General features: G+C 54.4%; 1 protein-coding gene and 1 long non-coding RNA gene across 4 annotated transcripts in view; one reads left to right on the forward strand and one right to left on the reverse strand.

The window, feature by feature from the left end:
• SH3PXD2A (SH3 and PX domains 2A) overlaps positions 1 to 12,066 on the forward strand; it is a 239,107-nt gene that overhangs the window by 180,069 nt on the left and 46,972 nt on the right. For all 3 annotated transcript variants that reach the window (XR_005530468.1, XM_039243944.1, XM_039243943.1), the window contains one exon: positions 759 to 890. Coding sequence is in view for 2 of the 3 variants with exons in the window: in XM_039243944.1 (XP_039099875.1) it covers positions 759 to 890 (132 nt within the window). In the remaining variant the exon portion in view is untranslated. The remainder of the gene's footprint in view (positions 1 to 758; positions 891 to 12,066) is intronic.
• Positions 3,307 to 5,326, reverse strand: LOC120239584. Its single transcript, XR_005530469.1, has 2 exons — positions 5,268 to 5,326; positions 3,307 to 4,710 (listed from the first exon to the last, which is right to left on the reverse strand). It is a non-coding gene; the product is annotated as an uncharacterized LOC120239584 (long non-coding RNA).

Genomic DNA, 12,066 nt, shown 5'->3' on the forward strand with positions numbered 1-12,066 from the left:
GGCGGGCTGGGCTCACCGGCTGCTGGCGCTGGGACTTTCTTCTTGGATTTCAAGTAAACAGTCTCGGCCCTCCTCCCCCTCCCCTGCCTCCACCCCTGGCTCCTCATTCGATGGGTCTCATGTGTTTCTATTTAAGGGTTGCGAGTAAACCCCAGTGATTGGCGGCCTCAAACCCTCTTGACTTCTCGCCTGGGCCCGGGCTGTGGAGACTTCTCTCCTGCTCGCTCCTCTCCCTCCCGAGGGGAGGACTGCTGCCTCCTTTTCTCTGGGTTCACAGGGGCTGGGGGAGAGGCACAAGCTCTCCTCCTTGCCTTGCCTTTCTCTCTCTCCTCCGCTCGGCCTCAGCCCTCATGGGCGGCCCTCCCGTCCCGCCCCTGCCGGCCGAGGGGTCTGGGGAGACCACGTCCGCACCAGGCCTCTCCTGCTCACTTGTGCCGGGCTGTGACTGACTCATCGCAGCGGCAGGCTCTTCCTCTGAGTTGCCTGGGCCCCCCCGCTCGTCCCCGGCTGTCCCCCCCACTCCGGCCCGGCTCCCCATGTCCCCCGGTCCCCGCGGCACAGCGGGCCGGTGTGGGGCCTTGCTATATGGCCTGTCCTTGGGGCCCGGAGAGCTGCGAGCCCTGGCTGCAGGCGGCCCCTCGGAGTGGCAGCGGCACTGGCGACGGAGCAGCCTCCCCCGAGGCCGATGGACAGGGGGCGCCCCGGCCGCGGGGCCATGGCCGGCCGCTGGCTCACCGCGTGCTTTCTGCCCTCGCCAGGTGCCGACACCAACGCCGAGCCCATGATCCTGGAACAGTACGTGGTGGTGTCCAACTATAAGAAGCAGGAGAACTCGGAGCTGAGCCTCCAGGCCGGGGAGGTGGTGGATGTCATCGAGAAGAACGAGAGTGGTGAGTGCCCAGACGGCCAGGCTGGCTCCCGGGACAGACGGACGGACGCTTGGCTGGTTTTGTTCCCTACCTCCTCCCCCACCTCTGCAGCTGTACGTTATTTCCATCTGGTGGGGAGAGGGCCGAGGAGGCTGAAGTTTCCCCTGTTGGTTTGGGCTGCAGGCCAGCACTTTGCCTGGTGGTGGAAGAATGTCTCCCCAGCTCGGGGAAATTAACCGGCTTGTGTGCATGCAAGGCCAGGGTGGCAGCCGCCAGCACAAGGCTCCTAGCCCCTGTTCAGGGTCCCCGTGCCCACTGAGGCCACAGGGAAGGTGGCTCCCAGCTCAGGGGCACCTTCGGGCGGCTTCCCCTGTTGGCGCCATCTTCCAAGCCAGGGTCCAGGCAGGGGCGAGAGAAACTGACTCGCTGGTGGGGAAGGCAGGCCATGACGTCACTGTGGGGGCCAGGGTTCTTGGGCCCCTGGCGGATTGTCTGAGGAAAGGCCAGGCCTGTGGCGGTTGGCTAGTGTCTGGGCGGGGGAGCTGACTGCCCCCTGCAGAGCTGAAGGCTGCCAGGACCTGGGAAGAGGGCCCAGGCAGGGGGATAAAGGAGCCAAGGAGGGCCCTACACCAGTCGCCTGTCATTGCAAGCCGAGGCTTTGTCTCGTCCGGGCCCTGCCCATGTCTATCCGGGGCTGCTGGTTGCGTGCATCTCACCAGGTGACCACAAGTGCTTTGGTGCCATTGGCAGCAGACCCCTCTGCAGGTGGAAAAAGGAGAGCCCGCGCCTGTCTGAGGGGCACGGTCGGGACATCCATTACCAGTTTCCCCATATCCTGCTAGGGCTTGAATTGGTTCCTAGGACGTTTTGTTTTGGTTTCAGTTAGCTGCAGGGGAAGGTCCCTTGCACAGGATCCTCTTTGGGCTGTATTTGGACACTCCCAGAGGGGAGGAGCCTGTTTTCTTTTTCCTGTTCTACTCTGTTCCCTTCCAGTATTTTGAACCCTGAAAGGAGGGTAGACCAAAAGGTGACTGTACTCATTCTATAGACAGAGTAACAGGCACAGATGGACTGTGGGGAAGTGAGTTAGGGACCTCAGGGCAAAGCAGAACAGAATGGGGACATTCCTGGGCCCCTGATTACTATGCCTGTGGGCAGCAATGAGCTGTAGAGATGCTGAGGAAATCCCAGCAGGCCTTCTGGAGGAGGGGAGCTCAGCTTCCTGCTGCAGGAGGCTCAGGAACTGTGCTCCCTGAAAACAGCTGTGATGTTAGCCAGGTCTGACTCCTGGCCCTCCTGGGTCTGGGGTCTTCACAGACCTTTCACAGAGGTGAGGCTTTGTCCTTGTGCCCGGTATCGTTGGCAAGGTGGTTGGCAATGGCAGTCCCCACCCCGTGAAGCTACACCCCTAGTTTAAGGCCTGAGCCTTTCACCCCAGGTGCCCACACTGGTCTCTTTCCTGCACGGGTTTTGTCTTCAGCCTTTGTCACAGTACCAGGTCTACCTACCGAGCTCCACTCCCCATGCTGCCCCAGGGAAGCTGGCATTGTCACAGGGGCCTGGCTCTGGGACCCGTGAGCACCTCAAGACCCAAAGGGACGGATCTCTGATGGTAGAATTGGAGGCAGCAGCTGAGACAGAGGTTTTGGAGCTTGTTCCAAGGGGAGAGACGGGCTCACTTCTCCATATAGGGTCAGGGCTGCTCAGAAAGTGAGTTCTGGCTTAGGGACCCTTGTGCCATTTCACCTGCCTTGTGTCACCAGCACAGCTATATAGCCCAGCAGGAGGCGTGAACCCCCATGTTTCTGCATACCAGCCACTGGCCAGGATGGGGAAGACCCCACACAAAAGGAAGTCCACATACTGGAGACAGATTTCCCAGGGACAGATGTCCTTCCCTCTCTTCCCATCCCATACTCGGGACCCTAGGGACACTCAGAAGCCCTGGCTAGCCGTGGTGGGGGTAGCACACCTGGAAAGCATATAGAGGCACGTCCTCCCTCTCCTGAGGGGTCCCCAATGGCTGTCTCCAGCAGCCTGACTCCCCAGAGCAGTCCATTCTGACACACACATCCTCAGAGCTACTGGCCCAGGAAGCAGGATTCTGCCCTCCACTGGCTGAGGCTGGGTAGCTTCAGGGCCCTTAATCGCTCTGGGCCTCAGTTATCCCTTCTGTAAAATGGAGATAATTTGGTGGCTGTTTGGAAACAGGAACTAGAGCAATGACCTCCCAAGTCTGAACTCTGCCTGGGAGACTCTTGGTGTCAGGTAGAGAGAGCCTCCCGTAATGTGGCTTTTCCACTTCTCTAGGACTTTTGTATCTTTACTTTTGGTGGAGATCTCTGCTCCACAGCAGATGTCTGCACAGAGACCTTGGAGTACTGTGTCCGCTGTGCAAACCCACACTGTCCATTGCTGTCAGAAAGCAGGAGGCCTGGAGTGTACAACCAGTTTAACCAGAGAATCTATGTGGATGGAGGGGAGAAAGCAGAAGGACCAGACTGCAGATCCTTGGGACAGTGGTGTCCCAGTTCAGGGAAGCTGGGTGTCTGAGGTGGGGGAGGGGAGGTGTGTTGTGCATCCTGTAAGCTGGCTTTGGAAGGAGTGGAGAGCGAGGCATTTGAACTCTGTAACAAAGACCCAGTTGTTATGCCTCTGACCTTGGGACACGGTGGGCGTGTTGAGGCATTTCCACTCCAATGGTGCAGCCTCAGTTAGCGCCATTCCCTGCTGCCCCCGCCCCTGCTCAGGGCCTCTCCTTGCCCACTAAAAGCCAGGACTCTGCCTGTGTCCCCTTCTCTCTTGGCTAGAAGTTCCCCAAGTAGAGTGTTCACAGCGGGGTCCACCAGCCTCTGCTCTGCCTTCTCATCCAGGTCCTGTGGGAACACAACCACCAGGCAGTTTGGAGATCTGGCTGTGCCAGGGCTCTGTGGTCTCCTTGGTCTAAAGAGAGATGTGTCTGGAAGGCAATTCAGGGTCAGTAAAAAGTAAATGCCAAGTGCCATTTCATGAGTACCATTTTGCCAGAATCAGAATCTACCCCCTGCGGTAGAAGGCCCTTTAACAATTTTGTGGCTGAAGTAACAGGCTAAGAGGTTAAGTCATTTTCTTAGAGTCCAGCAGCTGGGATCTCTGCCCTCTACAGAGGACAGAGGGGGAGGGTGAGAACCGGCCCATCCTGGGTCGGATCACCAGGAGTTGGTGGCGCTGCAGGTTGGGAAGAGACCCAGGCTGGTTGAGACGACCACAGGTCTCCCTGAAGCATCTTTGAAGAAGGAGGACTCTGTGTCCCATCTTCCAACATGGTGGTCATAGGTAATGGGAACTCATGTTGTTAGTCATTCCCTTGAAATTGAGGGCACATGCCAGCTGAGAGGATCTGAGGAAGGTGATGTGTACCAACAGCACTGAGGACAAACCTATTCCAGGGAATGTAGGCAGGCAAAAGTCAAGGACACCCAGAGTGGGACCTGAGTGCCTTCAGGGAAAGCCTTTTTGATCAAGCAGTGGGCCTGGGGCCCAGCCAGAAAGGACTCTTTCTCCTTTGATATACAGGGACATATCTCGCAGAAAGATTCAACAGCTTTGCTTGGTTTGACCACCAACAAGGTGTGCAGCAGCCACTGTTGTCTTTTCCTTGGGAAGTTCTTCCCCCTTCACATACACAGCAGTATCTGAGACGCTTCCTTTGTACGACATTCTTCTGCCTCAAGGACCACACTGGCTTCACCTTTGTGCAGGTACAATCTGGTCTGAATCCTTGTAGAGTGGTGATGGCAGGGTCTCTGTTGCTCTGGTTGCTGGTCTCCAACTTGCCAGGATTACTTCCTCCTCCTTGGGACTAAGGGCCAGGGGAGGATGTGAGGATATGAGTCAACAGATGGCTCGTTGTTTTCCTGCCTCACCTTTCCTTCTCGGAGTCTCTGTTTCCTTCTTGTACCAGCATGATAACCCTGGGAGTCCTTCCCCTTCCTCAGGGGCACATAGCTGTAGGACCAGCATCAAATGATGCCGACAAGGCATTTTGAGCTCCGCTGGTCCATCCAGCTGAGAAATTGTACAGGTGAAAATACTGAGCCTTGGGGACTTGGCACATCTCAGTCCCCTCCAAAATCCATGCCTTGGTCCCAAGTGAGTGGTGAGCAGAGGACAGAAATCCACTCAGACTTGCTCAAGAGACTACTGAAAGAATGCAGGGAAATCTCTCCAAACCCAAGGATATGAAGGGCGTCCGAGCCTCACAGGAGCTGAGAACCAGCGTCCACTGGAGCCAGATCAGCCCCTCTCATCTGTCTCTCTTTTGGGTATACCATATAGATTTAAAGCCCCCCTGTGATCTTCTCACCGCAGACCAACCTCCATCCTCTTCCTGTTCACTTAAAACAGCAGCCCACTTACCTGCTATGTTCTGTCAGGGCCGACTGCATGGCTTTTCAGTTGAGATAATTGCCACCAACTGACGGTGGCTTCTGGTTCTCAGAGTTCAAATTTTCAAGTTTGAATGTGAATCTGATTGGTTCCTGACCAGCCAATCAGCAGACCTTCCATGAAGTGGCTAGCCCTGGGCCAATAAGCTGTGTCCAGAAGTGTCACAGGTATAAACATGGCTACCTCACTAGCCTCCTCGGCAGTGGCTGGTGGAGAGCAGGTTTTAAAGAAAGGAGCTATGAGGGGTGTGTGTGTGTGTGTGTGTGTGTGTGTAAGGTACCCAAAAGCATTTAGGGCTGTGAACTGTTTACTTGCTTAGCAGCTGTGTGTGTAGTGGAGAAACAAAGAATCAAGAATCTGAATACTAGGTTGAAGATCGAATACACCCTAACTTTGTGATGTAAATACGAATCACTTTGTTTCCTCATGAGTGTAAGGGGGCAATGATACACACTGCATGGGCTTTTGGGGGGAGGGGGAGTTAGTAAATATAACTATTTATTATTTGCTAAATATATCAATAAGACAAACTGATAAGCTTTCAGATTTGTGTGTCATGTGATGGTTTTGTATTGTCAGATGATGCATTCTTCAGCCATATATTTTGTGAGTTAGAATTTCTTTTTAAAACTGAGGTGGTATCTCTTCTGTTATTTAGCTGTTTCCTCGTGAACATTGTTATAACTGGTTCTAAGTGGGCTTTTTATAAGGGAGACATCCACACAGTGTTCATTTTTCACTCATTCGTTTATTTCACAATTCTTGAATACCTTCTTTATCCCAGGCCCCATGCTGGTTTGGTGCATACTCATAAGGTTCCTGCCTTATGAAGCTTAGACTCTCTGATCGATGTAGACATTCTGGGTACTTAAGGGGTGGACTGTATTGTGAGGCTGGGTCAGCTTTGCAGAGCTTACAGAGTCTTCAGTGGACTTCTCTTATGTATCTTCTGTGTCTTTTTGCTTAGATTATCTTCTTACTAAGAAACCACCTGATTGCTAATTCAGATTGCCACACTGCCCCAGAAAAGGGATAACCCAATAAAGATAGGATAGGATGTTTCTAGAAAGGCAGGTTTATCGTAGTCTGCATTGCAGATAAGTGACCTAACACTCTTTGCTTTGCCACAGCCTTTTAAGTGTTTGGTTCCAATGAGTCAGCTGCTGTTTGCATGTGGTAACTGGCCTGCATGAGGTCCTGTCCCAGCTGTCAGACAGCCTTGGTCTCTGACATCTCTTCTCTTCCTAAGCATAGCACATGTGCGTTCCTGCTGTGTCAGCCTAATCAGCAATTCCGAAGTCCCTGCTGGTCTGAGATTATCTCTGGCATGCAGGTCGTCCACTTTCTCTGCAAGGGAAAGGGCCACAGAGCATAGATCCAGGAGCAAAAGCTAGCATCCTAATTCTGCCTCGGGTCCCCTCAGCCCAGCTTTATTTACTGCAGACTAGAGATTGTTTTGAGAATGGGATTGCAGGGCAGCCTAGCAATGTAAAATGAGGCTTCAACTTAGACAAGCCTGGTTTTCATCTTGACTTGCTACTTGCTAGTGGTGAGTCTGGGAAAGGTACTTGGGTCTCCTGAGCATCAGTTTCCTTGCCTTTAAAGTGGAGATAATTATACCAACAGCAATAGGGTCGATGTATGTTGATTCGAAAGGAATTCTGTGCTTAGTACAGGCCCTGGCACCCAGTAAGTACTCAGGACATGCTGGTCACCAGGAAGACTGCTGGACTAGGAGATTGATCTTGACGCCCACAGCTGGGCAGTTTTCCTCTGATGGCCTCCATTTCCCTTCCCGGCCAGAGAATGGCTTGCACGCAGTAGTGTTGAGGATTGTCTCAGCCCTGGTGGTTTGCAAAGTGGGCAGGGCAAGCAGGGAGCTTATGCAGAGTAGTGAAGGCTGGGAACCATGTTACAGACCAGAGTCACACCTTTGGCGCCCTGGCTTGGGTAGCTGTTCTTGCCCCAGCCTGTGACAGGAAAAGAGTTGGAGTCAAGTTCCTGTTGGTGATCCGGAGGCCGTACCCTCACAGGGGCCCGTGCTTTGAGCAAGGCTGAGGGAAGAGGAGCGGCTGACGGTGACACCCTCATGCTGGCCATCCCACAGCGGCTGTGTTACATGGTGCAGAGCTAAAGCACTGGGGGTGTTAAGGGACTGGCGGAGTCAGCGAAGGCTGCCTGAAGGAGTTGGAAGCATCGAGCTGGGCCTTAGACGAGGAGGTTAGGTAGGCAGAGAGAGGCAAAGGAATTCCGGGTGCACGTGAAGGGATGCCAGGTGGAGGGGTGGGCCTGGTGGGGCCGCCTCCAGCGGGTGCATCCTGATGAAGAAAGCAGGAATTGGGCAGCACTGGAGGGGAGGATGGGTGGGGCTGTGGGAACAGGTGAGCAGGAGAGGGGCGGGCCGATGTGGCACCTGAAGCAAGCAGTCCTTGCCTGACTGTGCGGAGGAAGGCGGTGGGGAAGGGTATGTCCAAAAACCAGAAATCACTCTTTCCTCAAGCTAGATCTGCATGAGCGGTTTTCAGGGAGGCGTCCAAGGGCTCGTCAGCATGAGCACTGCCAACCATCCGGCTGGAGCCAGCTGCTAGACAGCCGGGTGGAACAGTGGCCCCGGGGCACTCTCTTGTCTCGCCTTCACCTGTTCAGGCTGGTCACTCTGACCTCACATTGGCTCTGTGGACTGCTCGTGTCCCACACTCCTCCAAAGCCATTCCCCTGGAATAGTCAGTTCTGAGCAGAAGATGTGTTTTGGTGGTGACCTTGGAAATCCAGCTGAAGTACCAGAGTGATGCCAGCTGCTCGTCTCCGCCCCAGGGCAGCGCAGCTCGGCTGCCTTCCCATTTGGGGGGCAAACAGGTTTGCACTGAGTCTGTTCATGGGCATCTCCAAAATGCTGCTTTTCTGGGTTTGAGTACCAAGAGAATGCTTAAACCACACACTGCCCAGACCTAGCAAGGCCATCTTCACGTCGTCTGTCATCACTAAATCTCTGTTGGTTGACCGGGCGCCAGGCTGCGGCCCAGAGGTGATGGAGGCCCACCAAGCCTGACCCTCGTGGGGGCTTCCATGTGGTGGTGAGACGGTCACAAGTAAACCAGGAAAATAATTTGAGATTTCAAAAAGTGCAACACAGGAAATAAACAGGGCACTCTGACCTTCGCATGAGTAAGCAGCCAGAGTGGGGGATCATGTGGCCAGGGGCAGCCCCTCTGAAGGCCTCTGTGCTGAGAATGCGTGGAGCTCAGTGAGCAGAGAGAACCAGAGGCCATTTGGTTTGGTGAACACAGTGGTGAGTGAGGGCAGAGAAGGAGGAGAGGCCAGGGCGCATCCTACATATAACAGCCACTACATACCAGGTAGGAGTCTTGCAGTGTAGCCACCAGGTGACCCCACTCTGCTCCCTGGACATACCCTGCCCCAGGTGCCCAGGGAGCAGGCACCACTAGACACCCCCTGCCCGTTCCCGGCACACACACACATGTGCGTCCTTCTGTCAGGAGGAGTGACAGGTCTCCCTGCAGGGCTGAAGCGCAGGGAGAGAGTTCCCCACACAGCATTCCCTCTGCTCTTACATAACAGATTTCCACCCTGCCATTGTGGCACTTTCTGGGGAGTATAATTTGTCAGGACCTCAGGGAATTTGGGCTTAGTAATTGGCCCTTGCTTTTTCCCCCCAGATGACCCCGCAGCTGTGTGATACTACATTCTCAGCAGTTGGGGTTTCAGTAATCACTCGTGGTAGTGGGGTTTACCACCCTTCTCTCTATCAGCATCTTTTCAGATTCCATAACCTCACCCTCTGGGCTCCCAGTGCCAACCTGCAATCCCCGGTCTCCTTGCAGAGGAAAGCCAGGGTGACCCAGTTAAACCAGGCACCCCGTGATGCTTGGTGGGAGCCGGTGTCCACTGGGGAGAAGTGGAGAGCAGCTCATGGCTCGTGTAACCCCCAGCTTCTTGTCTACCTGTGTTTAGAATGTGCTTCATCCAATTATTGGGAGGGTTTTGTTTGTCTGTTTGTTTCATTTAATTGTCTCAGCCCCAACTCCACATTTCCCTTCTCAGGCAAGCACTTTTTAGGCTCACGCTAAAATTTATTTGCCTCCCTTAAGCTTTATTGGACTAAATTGTGGGGAAGTGGCCCAGGCTTCACAGGAGGTGAGCGAAAGCCAAACTAAGAGAAAGAGTCTGCCAAGGACTAGCCATAAAGTGAGCAAGCCATGAGGTTTTTGAGATTGGTGTGCAGATCTCTGGCCCGTCAGCATTGCCATGAGTGGCCCTTGAATCACCATGTCCCAGAAACTTTTTTTTTTTAATTTTTTTAACGTTTATTTATTTTTGAGAGAGAGCATGTGTGTGGGAGGGCCGGAGAGAGAGAGGTAGACACAGAATCTGAAGCAGGCTCCAGGCTCTGAGCTGTCAGCACAGAGCCCGACGCAGGGCTCGAACTCACGAACCGTGAAATCATGACCTGAGCCGAAGCCCGACACTTAACCTACTGAACCACCCAGGCACTCCATAAACCATGCAGTTTATAAAACATATCGATAAAACGAAGGGCAAATGTTGGCATTATGCTTCTCAGAGGTGGAATTTGAAGCCCAGAGAGATTAAATGACTCGCCCCAAGGTTGCATAGCTGGGAGGTGGGGTATGGACTTCCAATACATGCTCTTTATCCAGTGTTTGGCAATCTGGACATTTGCATTTCTCTTCCTTGTAGATTTTACTTCTTTAGAAAGCCAAGCCCCTGAGTGCTCTGCCATGTGAGTTTCCCAGACTGCAGAGAGCAGGAGGGCAGAAATCAGTCCTGCTGCAACCTGTCCGGAATAGGAGAAAAGTGGTCCAAAGGGAAGCTTCTTGCAGAAGAGTCATGTGCGTGTTCCAGTGTTTGGCCTAGCCGGGTCCATGGGCCGGGGCTGGACTGCATGGGTGGACGAGTGAGGGGCATGTGTGATTTCCCCAGAGATCTGCTCACCAGAGCCCTGGTGGGCAGGGCTGAGGGTGTGCGGGCAGAGCCTGAGCAGTGCAGGGCAGGGTCCTACCCACTTTGGTGCCTTCTTGTCCAAATAAACAATGTTCTGGCCCCTCCCCTTAACCTCCCCAGACCCAAAGAAGAGCTGCCCCTGCCTCCTTCCCCCACTCCCACAATACCTTTAGTTTCGGCCCTATTTGAGTGACATCCTACATGCAGGAAACTGTTCCATACACTGTGGTTTGCTTATTCAGGCAACAAATACGTAGTACCTACTCTGTGCCCAGCACTGGGGTGTAACATTTAACAAGAAGCAACTGTCCCTATCTTCCTATCACTGAGGGGATAGCTTTCTGGGGGACTCCTCTGGCCTGCAAGATGAAGGCCCAGATGCATTGAGTCGCTCATTTTCATAGGGTACCTGCCAAATGCGAGGCAGAAAGCGCAGGGTAGCCAGGGTTCTGTGGTGTCATGGAGAGGACAAGGGGGCAGGACCATAAGGCTGTGGGCTCTCATGAAGCCTGTTGGGTTCAGAGACGGGACGGTGCCTGGTCAGGGAAGTCTTCTGGAGAAGATGGGCCTTGAGCAAGTGGCTGAAGGAGGAAGGGACTCCCAGCTGAGCGGAGTCAGAATGACACCTGAGGGCACACAGGGTGGATGCAAATAAGCATGGTCTGGCCGCCGTGTCTGAGGCTGCCTATGAGAACTCATTCACCCAGAGCAAACAGGCTGAGGCGGTGTGTCAGGGGCCTCAAAGGGCCCCAACTGTCAGGTGAAGAAGAGCTTCCCCCTTCCTTTCCCACCAAGCGGAGGGAGACATTTCTGACCATCTGCCCAAACCTCTCCTTTGTCAGAGGAAGAACAGAGCCTGGAAAAGTGAAGCTGCTCGCCAGTGTTGCATGGCGAGTTCATGGCCATGCTGTGGCACAGCTGTGGACCGCTGTTGTCGAGGTGGCTGTCTCAGAGGCCACCGGCTTCTCCCAGCATTACTGAGGCCTTGCCTCCCTCTCTAGGCCGGGCACACCCCTTCGAGCCCCTGGCTGGCTGACTGAGGCTCCCTGACCCTGGGCACCCTGGGCCCTCAGCCAGGTGCTAGAGCTGGAGCCTGGAGGCCGGCAGAGCGGAGGCAGGCCCCAGACTCACGGGCGCTTCTGATACACTCTCGATGCCATACATTCAAACAGACGGATTTTTCGAACATGGTGACTTCCTTCCTGCAAGATCCTCTTCAGATGCCCCACCTTGAAAATAAGGACTCCCTGCCGTTTAGCGACCCCACTGCTCTCAGCAGTTCCTCTGTCTGGCTGTCGGTCACCCCCACCCCAGACCAGAGGCTATACCTCCTTGGCCCCTCTTGCACCTCCCCAGGAAGGTGGTGAGGTCGCTGTTGAGGTTGGCCAGGCATCCAGTCCCGGTGTTTCTGGACACTCTGTCTTTTCTCGTTTGTTTTCTGTACTTCTGACTGGCGCCCTCACAAGGCCCCTGCCTCCTCTCTGCTCAGCGTGCTCACCAGCTTTCGATTGCGGCAGGAGTGTGAGCTGCTGTGGTCAGGATACAGCCGCAGCAAGGCCTGGCTCTCAGATTCTATAGGCTTCTCCCAGGCCATGTGACCTCCCTGTGCTCTAGAGGACTTTCTACCAGTTCCAGCCACCCACTCAAGCCACTGGGTCCAGGGATTGCCAGATGGCACTGTTTTGGCGGTCCTCTCAAGGGGCAGGGCAGTGCGGTGCCCTCAGGGATGGAATGCCAGGCTTTGTTTAAGAAGATCTCAAGTCTCTCTAGGTTCCAAGCTTAGTTA

This window comes from Hyaena hyaena, unplaced genomic scaffold (assembly GCF_003009895.1).
Source record: "Hyaena hyaena isolate Hyena2069 unplaced genomic scaffold, ASM300989v1 scaffold_233, whole genome shotgun sequence".
Taxonomy (NCBI): domain Eukaryota; kingdom Metazoa; phylum Chordata; class Mammalia; order Carnivora; family Hyaenidae; genus Hyaena; species Hyaena hyaena.